The sequence below is a fragment of the Microtus pennsylvanicus genome, chromosome 8 (genome assembly GCF_037038515.1).
Source record: "Microtus pennsylvanicus isolate mMicPen1 chromosome 8, mMicPen1.hap1, whole genome shotgun sequence".
Taxonomy (NCBI): domain Eukaryota; kingdom Metazoa; phylum Chordata; class Mammalia; order Rodentia; family Cricetidae; genus Microtus; species Microtus pennsylvanicus.
Window position 1 is genome coordinate 92,627,092 of NC_134586.1, and position 16,247 is coordinate 92,643,338.

Sequence of the window (16,247 nt, forward strand, 5' to 3'; positions counted from 1 at the left end):
AGGTAAGTACCCTGTTTAGGGAATCCTCCAGCTGTTGTATTTTTATTGTCCTGTATCCCCTTTCCCAGCTTGGCCTCTCTCTATTCACCCTGTCTGTCATCGCAATTCAATTTTTCTATCTATGTCTTTACGTGCTGCAGTCGCTTCTAACATAAATATTCTTTCCAGACCTTCTCCATCAGATCCAGTTTTTATCTATAGTTGAAGGTCCACGGCTGGTCACGGTGGCACATATCTGAACTCTGAGTCCTGGGGAGGACTGAGTCTAAGGCTAGTCCATGTTGTACAGTGATTTCTAGGACATCCTCTGTTACATAGCTGGCAAGCTCTACCTGCCACAGGAAGTCTCCATCAGACCCTCTTGCTCTCACTGGGTGTTTTAGGAGCCTAAAAACACCATCCGTGTGATATTCAACCGTTAGTTTATTCTGTAGATCTGGATAACCCCTTGGTATATTTAAAGCCCTCTGGCCGAACAGTTTCTGTGGTAGAGGATGGCTACCTAAATGAACACCAGTATTTCTGGAGGCATTTGTATCTAGTCTTTTGTTGAAACTGACTGGGTAAGAATGGTTCTGGGTCTCTGTCTCTGTCTCCTTTCATCGCCTGATGAAGGTTAATATTCAGGAGGATGCCTATATGTTTTTCTTGGGGTTCTCCTTCTTATTTAGCTTCTCTAGGATCACTAATTATAGGCTCAATGTCCTTTATTTATGGCAGTGGGTTTTTGATCCTACTGCACGTACTGGCTTTGTGGGAGCCTAGGCAGTTTGGATGCTCACCTTACTAGACCTGGATGGAGGTGGGCGGTCCTTGGACTTCCCACAGGGCAAGGAACCCTGATTGTTCTTTGGGCTGACGAGGGAGGGGGACTTGGTTGGGGGAGGGGGAGGGAAATGGGAGGCGGTGGCGGGGAAGAGACAGAAATCTTTAATAAATAAATAAATTAAAAAAAAAGAATGGTTCTGGGACTTGAGTCATTTTAGGCACAAATGAGCACAGAACGGACAGAGTCCAAGATCTACCTTACACATGGACACAGTCATTTTTCTACCCATAGTATGCCCTTTCAGCAGCCAATTAATTCACTTCACTCTCTTCCAATCAGCAGTGGCCGCGTCCCGGCAAGTTTGACCCGCGTGAGCTACCGTAGGGCCCCTCCTTCTGCCACTCTGTTCCGGGCCAACATGGCGGCCTCCGAGTCAGTGCCGGCTTCGAGTCCCGACTCTGCAGACGAGGAGGAGACGATCCTCTATGACTTGCTGGTCAACACCGAGTGGCCACCCGAGACAGAAGTGCAGGTGAGCCGGACCCTCCTTGAAGGCGGTCGGCGTGACGGGGGCGCTTGGCGCGTGGAGCCACGTAGCGGTGCCACGCAGCCCGGTGGAGCGGGGATGGCAGCTGTGCTGTCGCCTGGCAACGGCCGGGCAGCTGTGTCTGGGGCTCTCTGAGGGGTGTCTCTGGAGTCAGAGTTCGGCTGTCGGTCCTCAGTCAGGCTGTCACCCGCTCGGGTGGTCGGTGTCACTCGCCTGCCTTAGAGGGAGGGGGTCCTTGCCACTTCCGGACTTGGCTTGCTTTCTTGTTCTCTGTGGCGGGAGAATTATTTTGCAGGACCCTACGGTCTTCTCGACATCTCAGTAAGAGGCTTGTAAGTGTGTGGTTTGTCTGTCTGTGTGTGCACACGGTCTTCTTGACATCTCAGAAATAGGCGTGTACGTGTGTGTGTGTGTGTGTGTGTGTGTGTGAGAGAGAGAGAGAGAGAGAGAGAGAGAGAGAGAGAGAGAGAGAGAGAGATCAGAAATCTGCCTGCTTGCCTTCCTGTCTGTCCGTCTGTCCCGAGAGAGAGAGAGACAGAGACACACACACACACACACACACACACACACACACAGAGAGAGAGAGAGAGAGAGAGAGAGAGAGAGAGAGAGAGAGAGAGAGACAGAGACAGAGAGAGAGACAGAGAGAGACAGAGAGAGAGAGACAGAGAGAGAGATAGATCAGAAATCTGCCTGCTTGCCTTCCTGTCTGTCCGTCTGTCCCGGGTCCCAGAGATGAGTTGTCTTCATGGAACTTCCACTGTGGAGGAGAGAAAACCGACCAGTGACCATTTCTCCTTACCAAGCCTTAAGTGGCCGTCTGAGTAAAATGCGAAGTGAGTGAAAAGAAAGAAAGAAGCTGCGGTCGTTCTCCAGTTCTGCAGGAGACGAAGTTCGGTGTTTGTTAACTTATGGACCCTGGCTGGAGTTACTCATTTCCTAGGGAGAGCCTGCTAGCCCTAGGGAGAAGAACAGGAGCCTGAGGACCATTTATTTGGCATATCATACAGAGGGCCTGACACGCCAGTGTATTAGGCCCACTGTATTAGCATGCACGAAGGACTTTTATTAAAGATTTCTGAATCCAGCCTACTGAGCTTCATTGCCATCTTTTCTGAGTGTTTATTCCCCTTGTCTTGAATTATGTCTTGTATGGCAGAGATCTCCATATATTGTTTTCATTATTTCCTGCTTCTCCTGAATAATGTGGACATTTTGTAGATCATGAAACTAAGAGGCTGTTTCGTGCTGCCTTTTAGTTGGATAAAGACACCTGACACTTCTGACAACATCTGTAATAATGTCTCAGCATGCTTAACATTACACATTGATTTAAAAACAGCACAGCGTCACCTTGTACGGAAACCTCTTTGTACTTTGCCCTCTCGCGTCTGTCTTTATTACAGTTTTCCATATCTACTCAACACAGCTATTGACCTTTAGGCTCTGCGTCTGATTCACTTTTCTATACCCCCGCGGTGCCAAATTGTCTTCTGATGATTGCTTCATTTTTGTTGAGTGGGCTTCTTAGGGAATAATGTACCTGCTCTTGCTGATGCTTTTATTCATTATATTCTTGGTAGGAGTTTAATAGTGTACTTACTATACTTTCAAATAGTACTCACCATAGGAAATATTGTTGTTCTTTATCCTACAACATTCAGTTTATAATTATGGAGTCAAATTATTTAATGTACTAGTTATATCTGTGTTTTGTTAATAACATTGTCTCAATGGATATACAATAGATAACTACTTTTCCTCTGAGTAAAATTTGTTTAAGGTTTCTGTGGTCTACTTAAGTCAACTGTTCTGACTTGTCAACCAGTATCGTCTTGAATGGTCAAACCCTGACCTTGTCTGGCCCTACACATGATAGGCAAGTTTCCTACCATTTAGATACACCTCAGCCCTGTCCCTGGTCTTTTTTGTCTTTTTATTTGTGTTTTGATTTGAAAACAGTTTCTAACCTCATTTTTGTGTTTTTTCTGACATGTACCTGTAACTGTCAGTTTCACTCTTAAGCCACTGCACACAGTCTAGATGATGTTATTTCAGTCTGGAAGAAGTTTTAAAATACTGATAGTACTCAATTCTCTGGATAGAAATAAAGAAGTTTAAATTAATATGTTGTAAGTATTGTAAAATTAAAAAAATGTAAGTTTAAAACATTAAAAATTTTTTTTTTAAATTGTAGCTTAGAGGCAACCGAAAGCATGGGGCATCATTCATCATCACAAAAGCCATCAGAGGTAAATATGATTCGTGTTTTATGTATTACATAGTTAGTGGGCTGTTTTTTCTCAATTCACAACTGTGCAATTCTAGACAGCCTAGTGATTTAAAAAGGTTCTTTTAGACTTCTGATATAAAACCTAATGAAGGTAGTTAGCATACATATTATCTGGCTTTAATCTTATATGTAATTATTTCTACAGATTCATGTATGTATGTGTGTGTGCGTACGTAGGTTTTCAGTCTTACCTATCTCTAACTCAGTGTAGAACTAAACTGTAGCCTAGGTTTAGCCATTACCTGTGTTGTACCAGGAGGTGATGAGGAAGCCCAATGTGAGATGCCATTGCACATGTTTACACAGAGGTTCAGATAGAATGTGAAAAATATTCAAATTACAAGTGTGATTAAATTGAGCATTCATTTAACCAATGGTAGACTTTATATATAAACCAGCAAGAGTCTGAAAAAGAATTGAGGACCAGCCTTTTTGAGCTATGAGGACTTTATTATATTAACAGATTAATGTAATTCTTCCAGCAGACTGATAGGGTAGGTGCTGTCTTATATTTATTTATTTCATGTTATATGTATGTATAAATGTATGTGGGTGTCCCTGTGTGTGTGTACCGTGTGTGCAGGAACCCATGGATGTCTGAGGAGATGTAGGGTTTGCTGGAGCTGAAGTTATAGATGGTTGTGCGCCACCATGCCTGTGCTGGGAATCAAACCCAGGTCTTAACCACCAAGCATCTTTCTAGCCCCTACCTTTAATGTTTTCAGATGTGGAAATTTGTTCACATCGTTCTTTGGGAATGTGATTACCTGTCTGTCCTTCTGGCCTTTTAGGCCATCCTTATGTTGGGTATGAGTTCCTTATGAAGAGAAGAATCAGTTCAAAAAAATTGAAAACTTATGAATAACTAAAGTTGTGGTGTATTCAGTTTTCATTATTACAAACAAAGTTTTGACTTAATTTAGAAAACATATATAACTGATTAAAATAATTTAGAAAAAATTTGAAAGTATAAGTAGCTACATATCATAATAAAAATTTCTTCATTTTACAACCTAGATATGATGTTCTTCTTCAGACTTTTCTCCTTCACTCTATACCTAGCTGTATGTACAGGAGTGTGTGTGTCTTTCTGTGTCTCTCTCTCTCACACACACACACACACACACACACACACACACACACACACACACACACGATATAAAGCAGTCTTAAACCTGTGTTTGAAATTTTGTTTATCACAGACTTCTCCAGGTATTACTTACATAGTTGTTGCAAAGTTCAAATTACTATCTTGATTTAGATTTTATACTTCATACCGATAGATTTGTTTTAAAGAGCAATCTACTGTAATTCCTAGTAATGATTTGAATAAGGTTTCATAGTTTAAATTTAGCATCTCAAAAACCATTTTTTAAAATTAGTAGTTGTAAAATATTTCAGTGTTTGAGTAACGTAAGCTTGGACTTTAATATAAACAAATATATGGTCTTATAAAAGTTATAGTGTATATTAGGTTGGTCTCATTTTATAAGTTGTTTGCAAATGGCTGCTTCTTTTTCTTACAGATCACCTGTTATTTTTTCGTCAGTACATCTGGTACAGGTGAGCCTTCAGTTCTTACAAAGATTGTCATTTGTGATTTAATGTTTTGAATATCAGATTAAGGTGAAGATATATATATCTCCAATATATATGGAAATTCAGGCTTTGGAAGTTTGTTCCAATTTGTTGTTGCCGTTTAAGTTTCTTAATGGTGTGTTTGAAAAGCTCAATTTTTTTTTCCATTTTTTTTATTAATTAACTTATTTTACATCCCAACCATGGCCTCCCCTGCCTTCACCCCTCCCCATCCTTCTCTGTAATCACTCAGAAAGGGGCATGCCTCCCATGGCAAACCTAGTTTTTAATAGGCATTTCACAGAATTTGGTGTAAGCTGGTGATGTCTCAGTACACTCACTGTTCCCTTAGTCCATAGTGATCATATCCTGCTCGCTCCATTCCTCTGAAGAGCATCCGTAACTGCATAGGAAACGCCCCTGTGCTGCATGTGTGTCTTGTATATGATAAGCAGCACTTTTGATCTTGTTGTTGCATCAACTCTGTGGTCAAAAGCTGGCTTGCTGTGTTGTAGGTCTTCAGATTTTACCTCTTGTGCTTTTTTTTTTTAATTCTTTGAATGTTGTTATGTTCAACTATGATGCTGATTTTTCAGGTTCAACAAGGACAAGGAAATAATTAATCTGATAAAATGATATAATTCAGCATTTAGCAATGTTTGTAGTGTTTTTTAAAAGTAGACTTATTAATTGCATGTTGCTTTCTCCAAACCTTAAACTTAACAGTTCTAAAGATAAGATAGTTCTAAAATAGAGACCTTTGATCACTTGTAGAACTATTTGCTCAGTGTTTTTTTTTTAATTTTATTCTCTCTGTCTCTGTTTGTGTGTGTGTGCATGCAAGTGTGTGTATGTGATGTGTTTGTTTTTGTTAGTTTTGATTTTTGAGGATGTAGGGCGCAATAGGGTAGAGATGGTTGAGGAAATTGGCTGCATTGGTAATTGTATGAACTATAAGTATGCCATTGGGTCTTTATCTCCTACTTATGAAGTTTCATATATCATATTAGTAGTTTTTGAACTGGGGAGATGGCTCAGCCATTAAGAGCACTGCTTGCTCTTTTAAAGGTCCTGAGTTAAAGTCCCAGCAACTACATGGTGGTTCACAACCATCTATTATGAGATTTTGTGCCCTCTTCTGACCTGCAGGCAGATCACTGTATATATAATAAATAAGATCTTTTAAAAATTGTAAAAAATTGGTAGTTTTTGGATTTAGGTTTACTAATATTCAAGTTTTTTAATATAAAACCCTCTCTTTTAATTTTTCCTCCTTTCCATATGATTTTCATGATTCATTCTTAAGCTAGCTTATGTGTTGTGCTTTCAGCCCTGCTCCGTTTTTGCTTCCCGAGGGACTGGTTCGCTTGGTCAATAAGCAGATAAACTGGCATTTGGTTCTTGCGAAGTAAGTATGTATAAATTCACTTCAAACTTCTGTCTGCATTTCTCCTAAATCTAGATTCAGACATGGATTTTAGGGGTCCTTGTGGCTTTCATTCTTGATTTGTATTAAATTCCCTTTTGTTACATATGGTCATTGTTGCTTGAACATATTAATTTAAGCTGTATTGAATCATTTCTATGATTTTGTACTTGTATATTCATTCAGTTGTCAAGTCAGAAGGTAGATAATGAAAGCAAAACTTTAAAAAACTTACTGTAAAATAATCCCATCAAAGTAAAGACTCCAATACTCACAGCAGAATTTCTTTCTCTTTTCTCCCATGAAGCAATGGCAAGCTTTTGGCAGCTGTCCAAGACCAGTGTGTGGAAATCAGGTAATTGTTAATGTAGGCTCTATGGAAAATTTCTTTTGAGGAGAAAAACCCTCATTCCTTATACATAAGAGCTAAAGTTTTAATCTTTTCATAGGTGATATTTGAAGGGATTTTACTTTTGTGACGTATCAAAGACTGACTTACAAATGACGCTCTCTTAGTGTGGTTTGCTCATCTCTGTACTTATCTGCTGGCTCCCGAGAAGTGATACCTTCTTGCTACATGAAGATAATATTCTAGAAGTCTGGAAGTAACTGTTGCTGGACTAGTTACTGATGAAATAGTTATTTAGACCAATGTAAAATGTCTCAAGATATGAAACAAAGCAGGGCAATGTTGTGTGATATTTAACTCCTTTGCTTTTTGAGGGGCCTACCACCCAGCTCCCAGATAAATCACAAATGGAGACTTATTTTAGTTATGAATGCCCAGTCTTAGCTTGGCTTGTTTTTTTTTTTTTCTGCCATTTTCTTAAGTTATCCCATCTATCTTTGTCCTTGGGGCTTTTTCCTTTTCTTACATTGGTATATCTTATTTTTCCCTCATTCCGTGGCTCACTGTGTAGCTGGGTAGTTGGTTCCTGATGTCCTCCTCTCCTTGTTCTCTTAGTGCTCATCCTCTCTCCTCCCATATTTCCCCTTCTCTTTATTCTCTCTGCCTGCCAGGCCCACCTATCTTTGCTCCTGCCTTGCTATTGGCTGTTTATCTCTTTATTAGACCATCAGGTGTTTTATACACGCAAGGGACCACAGCTTTACAGAGTTAAACAAATGAAGCATAAACATAAGTCATACACCTTAAAATAATATTCCCCAGCAGGGCAGCTTTGCAATAATGGCATAAGTGTGGGAATATAGAACTGTGAATGACCAAGGTGATTACTGGAGATCTGTGTGGTGTCCACTCAGTACATTCAATGATACTATGTTCTTATCTAAAATATCCCTCTAGGGGTTGGAGAGATGGCTCAGTGGCTAAAACTGCTTATTGCTCTTGCAGGGACCTGGGTTCTGTTCCCAGCATCTGTCCTTCATGGTGGCTCACAACTGCCCATGGCTTCAGTTCCAGGGACTCTAATGCCTTCTTCTCTCCTTCATGTGTACCTGTGTGCACACAGTACACATGAACTCACATAGACACACACACATGTACATTAAAAAACGTACTTTTTAAGCTGGCCTGGGTTGCAAACTCAGGAGTAGTTGGTTTGTTTTGGAATTTGCATTAATCCACCAAATATTTGCCATTTCTAATATTGAGGGTCCCCCTTTTAGTAGGCAAAGCCTGCCTATTGGTTGTCAGAGAGAAGTGGAGGGCTTGGGTGATGGCTGAGCAGATAAACAGCTTGCTATGCCATCTAGAGGAGGGGAGTTTGGATTCATAGAACCTATGTAAAAGATGGGTGGGCATAGTGTCCTACCTGTAATCCAGCTCCTGTGGTAGGTGGAAATGGGATCCCCACAGCAATGCAGTTAGCCACAGAAACTGAGAGCGTTAGCTCTGGTTTGAACATGAGACCCTGTGGCAGCATATGAGGTAGAGACTGGTAAGGAAGACACCTGTTGTCACTTTTGGGCCTCCCTATGTGCACATGTGCACCTACACATATGTGGGTGTGGATGCATACTGACATGCACAGCACACATAAATACTTAGATACTAATGGGAATGTCTTCTGCTGTTCCACTGTTCTCACTAAAATAGCACTAGTGCCCATTCAGTTGCTCTTGCGTTGGTGTTCATTTTCTGCCTGTTTTTGGTTTTTTTCTTCCTGTGTATCCAAGCAGAACTGGATTCTCGCAGCTCTTTGGAGGAGTAGAAAAGTCTTTCCCTGTCAGGTACTGGCTTCAAGTGGGGAGGCTTTTTGAGTCCTTTCAAGCCACCAGGGAAATAATGGCAGTGATGACAGTCTTCCCTTGCTCAGCACTTGAACCAGATATGGCTATATAGATCCCTCTGTGTTGTTTTTAAGCACGTTGTTAAGCATCCATTTGGCAGCATTTGAATTTATACCATTAGTAGGGATGGCTAGACTCTCCTATTCCGTTTGTTGCAGTTCTGTGAAGTGTTTTGAGAAACAAGCTTATAGTATATACCTTACTTATAAACAGCAGTCAGAACACAACATTCACTTTTCCCTTGAAAAGAGAAGATGGATGAAGTGATTTTTGATATAAGAGTCAGGGCATGTATGTGCGATCAACATATTTGGGTCTGAGAGGGAGAGCTTGACCAAAGATCCATGGAACTTGCCAATGAAAATTTAGGAGAAAGGATAATTTGCAAAAGCTTTGTAATACACACAAATTTTGGTATGAGATGAGCTCCACCAGGAAGCCTTTGAGAGCACACTGTGTGTGGGGAGCTCCTCACACCATGACACCGGTAACATTGAGCACACGTAGGGTTACTCTTATTAAGTTGATGCCAGTGCTGGGTGTTAAGTACTCCTGTTAACTCATGATATTCTCGTAGGTCTGAGATGTTGGGTAGATTTTCCTCTGCTTTGGAAATGAAGGATAAATGATACATGTAAGAATTCAGGATCTATTTTTGTAGCTTCAGGTTTTATGCACTGTGTTTCTGATGTGGGATTCCCCTCTGTATGCTATGAATATGTTTTATTACTATTAGTTAATAAAGAGGTTGCTTTGGTCTATGACAGGGCAGAATTTAGCTAGTGGAGAAAACTAAAGTGAATGCAGGAAGAAAGGAGGCGGAGTCAGGCAGACACCATGTAACCACCCAAGAAACAAAATGTGAGGTAACAACCCACAAATCTTGTGGTAAATATAAAATAATAGAAATGGGTTAATTTAAGATGTGAGAGCTAGCTAGGATACGCCTGAGCTGTTGGCCAAAAAGATTTATTTATTTATGTATGTATTTATTTATTATGTATACAATATTCTGTGCATATGCCTGCAGGCCAGAAGAGGGTACCAGACCCCATTACAGATGGTTGTGAGACACCATGTGGTTGCTGGGAATTGAACTCAGGACCTTTGGAAGAGCAGGCAATGCGCTTAACCTCTGAGCCATCTCTCCAGCCCCGCCAAAAAGTTTTTGTGTGATTATTCAGGTCTGAGTGGCCAGGAAACGAAAGTGCAGTTTCCATTTCCATTCCAGCCATGCTGTGCTTTGGTATGGATGCTGGGTGTCCCCCTCATTATGATTAGCACTTCTGTTTTCTACAGATCCAGCATGTGCCATTTTCAAGGAATGCATTGTGAATGAGGCCTGGGACCTGCAGCTCTGATTTTATTGTGTTTTCTTTATAGTTAGGGATCGTCTCCCTCAGTATGATATATATGATAAATATAAGGGTGGAGATGTAGCACAGTGATAGAGCTCTTGTCTACCTGGGGCAAAGCCCCAAGTTCAATTCCCTCTGCTCAAAAAAGGTCACTTGACCTCCACTTGTTCCATTTCTCTGAACATAATAGGAGTTGCTAGTCTCCATGTGATGAACAATGCCAGTGCAAGAGGAGGAACAGATGCTAAGACGGGATTATGGGGTGTAGCTTTGTTCAGAGTTGCTGTTTAGCTGCTTTTGTGTTGAATGGATATAAGCACAGGTCTGGACTTGGCAGTGACCTGAAAGGAAGTGTTTCCTAGTAAATGAGGAATAACCAGCAAAGTACAGTGTATGTAGCGATTGTCTTGCAGCTTTTCTTTGAGATGGGATCTCTCTGTGTGACCCCAGCTAGCCTAGAACTTTTAATTCTCTGCCTCTGCCTTCTCAGTGCTGGGGTTACAGGTGTGTGCCACCATGTTGGGCTGTTTTTGAATTTTAAAGTCACTTTCTCTTTCTCTTCTGTGTGTATTCTATCCACAACAGTGATGAACACAAGTGGCTTAATTATTTCAAACATTGCTGAGACAAAATACCTAACTAAAGCAGCTTAGGATCAAGGAGTTCATTCTGGTTTCTGGGAGCTGTAGTCTGTCGTAGTGGGGAAGGCGTGATGGCAGGAGCCTGAGGCAGGCTGGGCGAACCACATGAGTGGTCAGGGACAGGGAGAGGACAGGAAGGAGGGCTGGGCTCCAAAACCTTCACTTCCTTCAGCAAAAGTCCGCCTCCTAAAGGTCACACAACTTTCCCAAACAGCCCCCAGCTGGGGACTAAGTGGTAAAGCTCGTGGGCTTATGAAGGGCAATTCGTATTTAAACCACATATACAATGTGAGACCTGCTCAGTGGTAGCTGTAGCAACACCGCGCATGTGTTTAAGGAGTAGTTCTTCTTCTTCTTTTTTTTTTTTTTTGATTCAAGTCAACTGTGGGAGTTGGTGCTAGTGTTAAGACCTAAGGGTCATTATTTGCCATAGGAGTAATTTTGAACATGAAATGGTTCCTGAGAAAAGAAACACCGAAGCAGTTTAATTTTTGAGAGGTAGCCCTGCTTTCTGCAATAGTATTTGGGTTGTTGTTTTCCAGTGTTATTGTGTTAAATGCTGTCACTAACTTACTATACTGTCCTTAACTTGCTTGTGTTAGGGGCTGATTTTGGACAAAATAACAATGTGTTAATTCTTCTTTAATTTGCATGTTGGCAGTAGCTACAGTTTTTGAGTGGTTAATAGATGTTTACTTTATTCAAATAGTGAAGTAATAATTCCATATGGTTGTGGGCTGCTGCTAGTGTGGGAACTAGTTAGAAGTTGTGAAAGACCCCAACAAAGACAGGAAGAAACTGAAGAAAATGTGTAAATATCCCTACCACAAGTTTGCTCTATGAAAGTGAATAAAGTATGATGGTTTTAGCAAAGCTGTTAGGTCCATCCCTCTTTCCTCTTCCCACTCACTTGCTGTCACGTGTAGGATGGATTCTATATTCACTGACATCTCCTTCAGTTTTTTCTGGGCTGTGTGAGGCGCTGTCATCCCATTGTCTGAAGGGAAGGTTATGTTCATCCTTTGTCTCAGCCCCTGAGATGGAGTCGGAATCAGGTCAGCTTCATTTCAGAGCCGGTTCTCTCTGCCTCGTCCCACTTGGGAGCTAAGAAGTGTGTTGTCTTGGATACTTATTTCTGTATTTATGTCTGTAGTCATAGCTAACATTATTTGAAAAATAGCTAAAATATGAAAAGTTTTGTAAATTATTTAAAAAACAGTGCTTAGTTAGTCCCTTTAGAAATAATAGAAGATATAGTTAAATAGAAAGAATTAGTAATTACTTTTTTGACTATCCAACTTGTTTACTATTAATATTTTGATATATGTTGTTTGAAACTTGTCTTTCTGTGTATGTGTGTGTATCATTAGTGGATAATATTGTTTATTCTACTTGATGTCAACTTGTGAATTACTCTTGTGATTTATAAATTTAATTTACACTTTAAAGTTTATATCACTTTTTTCCCTTGGTAACACTTGAAATTAATTTATTATGAAATTGTTCCATGTCAGGTATAGTAATTGAATAATATTTCATTGGATGTGCACAGCAAAATTTAATTAATCTCCCATACTTGGTATGTTTTTCTTCTTTATAAATCGGATTACCTTAGTTTCCTTGATAACTATATAAATCTGTAATTACTTCCTGGGAATAACTTCATAGAAGTGAAATTGGTTAGTCAAGTTCTATAGATATTAAAGTTTTAGGTAATTATTTTAAAATTATGTTCTTAAAAGTTCACCAGTTTTTGTTTTGAACATAGTTTGTACTAATTATGCTACTACATTCTATATTTCAGGATTATAGATTGTAAACAGGTCACTGCTTTATGTATTATAACATATTTAGGTTATGTGATTTATTAAGTTACTGATTTGTGATCAGGCTTTGTAATATGCTACATATCAGTGGTTCTTAACTGATACAGTGTGTGGAGCTTTAGTCTATAATCTTACTTGGGTCCCATCCTAGATTTATTGAATCACATCTTTTGAGCCGGTGGTGCAGACTCCTACTGTATCATAAGATCATGCTTAAGCCCACTTCTGCTACATCACAGTGTTCCTGCTCTAGCCCCATTTCCGTAATAAGAAGATTGCTAATGAAAGAATCCAGTTTGGGACACTAAACCACCTGTCTTTGTGACAGAGGGATTACCTACTATTATGTACAGGTGTTGTCTAGATCACAGTGTTTCGTAGACTTACATATTAGTTTATTATGGTAAAACTATTGTTTTTATTTTTCATTTGTAGGTCTGCAAAAGATGATTTTACATCAATTATTGGGAAATGTCAAGGTAAGAGTTTCCAAAATATTGAAATATGAAAATTTAAATTTTGTAATGATTTACAGTGTTTCTGTAAAGTTTGAATAGATATTCCCAAAGTACTTACTAGTAAGATCTTATCATGACTTTATTAAACTTATTTAAAAAATTATAATTATTCTTTAATCTTTAAATGTTTTGATTTAACATATATACTTTTTAGGGCTTTGAACTTAAATTGTGTTTTAAAATATTCAAGTCCATTTTTTTTGAAAGTATTTGTAAGTACTGTAGTCTTTTGTAGTACAGGGATAAATACTTAGTTATAATTTTAAAGTTGTTCAGATAAAAACTAATAAAAATGTTTGGGATTTGATCTTTCTTACTAATTCTTCTAAGTTCAATATTAGATATTTTGTTTTATTGACAGAAAGCTAACACATTCTGGCCTCATTTGTGTTTTCTGTTCTAGAGATATTTTGTTTATGATCTAACAAAGTTTCTGAAGATTAGAGTGCAAAGCTAGCCACACTAGTCAGCCATACAGTTTAGGCAGTGGTGACAAACAGCTTTAATTCCAGCAGCTACATTAGTTAGTCAGAGAGGCTGGGAAGTACTGGTCATGCCTTTAATCCCAGCACTAGAGAGGAATATAAGGCAGGATGAGATAGGAACTCGTCTTTTTCAGTCTGAAGATTTCATAGAGGTAAGAGCTCTTTAGAGGCTTGGCTACTTTGCTTTTCTGATCTTCAACTTGAACCCCAATATCTGTCTCTGGGTTTTTATTAGTCATGCTACATCTGATGCCCAACGTTTGGGGTACAAATTTATAAAAAAGGCCATTTGTCTGTAGCTTTGCAGCCACCTACATAAGCTAGAGCTACATGTGGCTGGAGTCACCGCCTTACCGCCTTGTTTTTCCTTACCATCTCATGGTGGACTTTCCTTGAACCCCCTTCTTGCACTGCTGCCAAATTAGGTAGCTGCCTTGAAATCTAATCAGACTTTTACTCTTCTACGCAGTGAGAAAATTGGGAATTCTTAAGGGAGGAATTAGTTAAAAGGGAGAGTTTGTTTCCCATGTTAAAAAATGGGGAACACAGTTACAATAGAGAAAATCTGGTCTCTATATGATTATGTAATTCATAAATTAAAAATGAAACAACTAAATGAAGGGATACTCAACTGGGATTTATATACTGTTAATTGTCATTTTGATAATCCTTGTTGTTTTGATAATTTATTTGTTTATCTCTTAAAAAGTTGTTTGGTTTGACTGCCAAGATAAAGGCCTTAGAAAAACTTAATAAAACAGATCACAGAGATATTCAAATTTAGACATAGGAATTTAATGGAGAATCAGTTTCAGCATTACACTATAAGGTTAGAGATAGGTTTTTAAACAATCTAGTAACCTTACAGGAACATCTGCCAAATGATAGATATACCCAAGGTTATGCAAGAGTTAAATGGACTCCTTTGGAAATTTGGATTTAAGGAGATTCAAGGAAGTAATAGTCTCAAATGGCAAGCATTCACCTTTTGTGAAGCAAATGTTAAACTCAAGGTCAGTTTGTAATAGAAGTATTCCTAAAGGCTGGATAGACTTGGTTAAAGCTGATTTAGAGCCTGATCCACATTTACAATGGAGTACCTGGTTCAGAGAAGAGGCTAAGACAGTTGAAAAATGGAGTAAACCTAGACGTAGGGAAATCTCCCAAGATCAACTTCTTGGAGAAGGAAATTATGCTATTGTAGAAAGGCAATCTTTATAGGATGACCGCATCCTGGCTTTATGCTGTATAGCAGCTTTGAATGCTTGGGACAGAATTGGAGAAGTAGGAAAGGAAACTAAGTCATTTACTAAAGTTATACAGGGCCCAAAGAAAGCCTTTATGGATTTCTTACAAAGATTGACTTCAGGAGTAAATAGAATGATACAAAATTCAGAGCTTAGACAAATAATAATTGAATCTTTGGCTTTTGAAAATGTTAATTCTCAATGCAGAAGGATAATTAGGTCTTATAGTCAAGATCAGCACCCTTAGAGGAATGGATCCAAGAGACAATCAATAATGACTCTCATGACTATGATGATTCATGGATAGGAAAGGTGATTTCCAGAGGTTTAAGTAAAATAAAAATGTCAAGTGTTATAATTGTGGCAAACAAGGTCACCTTAAAAGTGATTGTAAACAAGGCATTCTTAGAAACAATGTTTATTCTAATCAAAACAAAATGCCCTTTCCTTCTGGATTATGCAGAAGGTATAGCAAAGGCAGGCACTGAAGTACAGATCAACAAGAGATTTTCAGGGTAACACTTTGCCATCAGGAAACTCTGTGAAGGCGGGCCTCTTGCAGGCCTCTATGCCAAATCCAGTTTAGCCATTTACTGCCATCTAGAAGAAACTCCTTCCTGGATTAATTGAAGAGCCTAATGCCTATTTTAAGAAACCATACTGCTCTGGATAATAGAACGGCTATAGAAGAGACAACAAAAAAATTTAGGGTAAACCATAAAGCGAGGATTTTGGCAAACTTCTATAAATGGACAAAGACCAGAATTAAAAATACAAATAAATGACATTATTGTCTGGTAGACATAGGTGTGAGGTAGCAATAATTTCACCAAAATCTTGGCATCCAAATTGGCCTCTTCAGGAGGTAAATATTCAGCTTTTAGAGACTGAAACTTTATCTCAGGTAAAACAGAGCACGAGTTTGGTCAAATATATAGACCCGGAAGGACAGAGAGGAAAATTAAAGCCACATGTGGCTATCATAGCAATGAACTTTTGGGGATGTGATTTGTTACAGTAATAGAATACTCATATTAATATTTCCCCAGTCTTAGAAACAAACCGTAAATTAACATGTTTCTGGGAAAAATATTAGAAGGTATTATAAAGAATAGTCGCTGACCATTGAGGTTGTATAAGAACAGGGCACAAGAGCTGCTAATATTCCAAAGGCACCAACAGTCCTACCTTTTAAATGGTTGACAGACAAACCTGTATGGGTTGCATAATGGCTTTTAACAATAGAAAAACTGCAGACTTTATTATAGCTGGTGCAGGAACAATTAAATGTTCAGCATATTGAAGA

At 39.0% G+C, this 16,247-nt stretch overlaps 1 protein-coding gene across 1 annotated transcript in view; it reads left to right on the forward strand.

Annotated features, from left to right (window-relative positions):
* The first annotated feature begins 1,167 nt into the window (after nucleotides 1-1,167).
* Nbas (NBAS subunit of NRZ tethering complex) overlaps nucleotides 1,168-16,247 on the forward strand; it is a 327,757-nt gene continuing 312,677 nt past the window's right edge. The window contains exons 1-6 of the mRNA XM_075984028.1: nucleotides 1,168-1,301; nucleotides 3,514-3,568; nucleotides 5,136-5,172; nucleotides 6,518-6,595; nucleotides 6,921-6,968; nucleotides 13,127-13,170. Of these exons, the coding sequence (XP_075840143.1) occupies nucleotides 1,188-1,301; nucleotides 3,514-3,568; nucleotides 5,136-5,172; nucleotides 6,518-6,595; nucleotides 6,921-6,968; nucleotides 13,127-13,170 (376 nt within the window). The 5' untranslated portion in view covers nucleotides 1,168-1,187. The remainder of the gene's footprint in view (nucleotides 1,302-3,513; nucleotides 3,569-5,135; nucleotides 5,173-6,517; nucleotides 6,596-6,920; nucleotides 6,969-13,126; nucleotides 13,171-16,247) is intronic.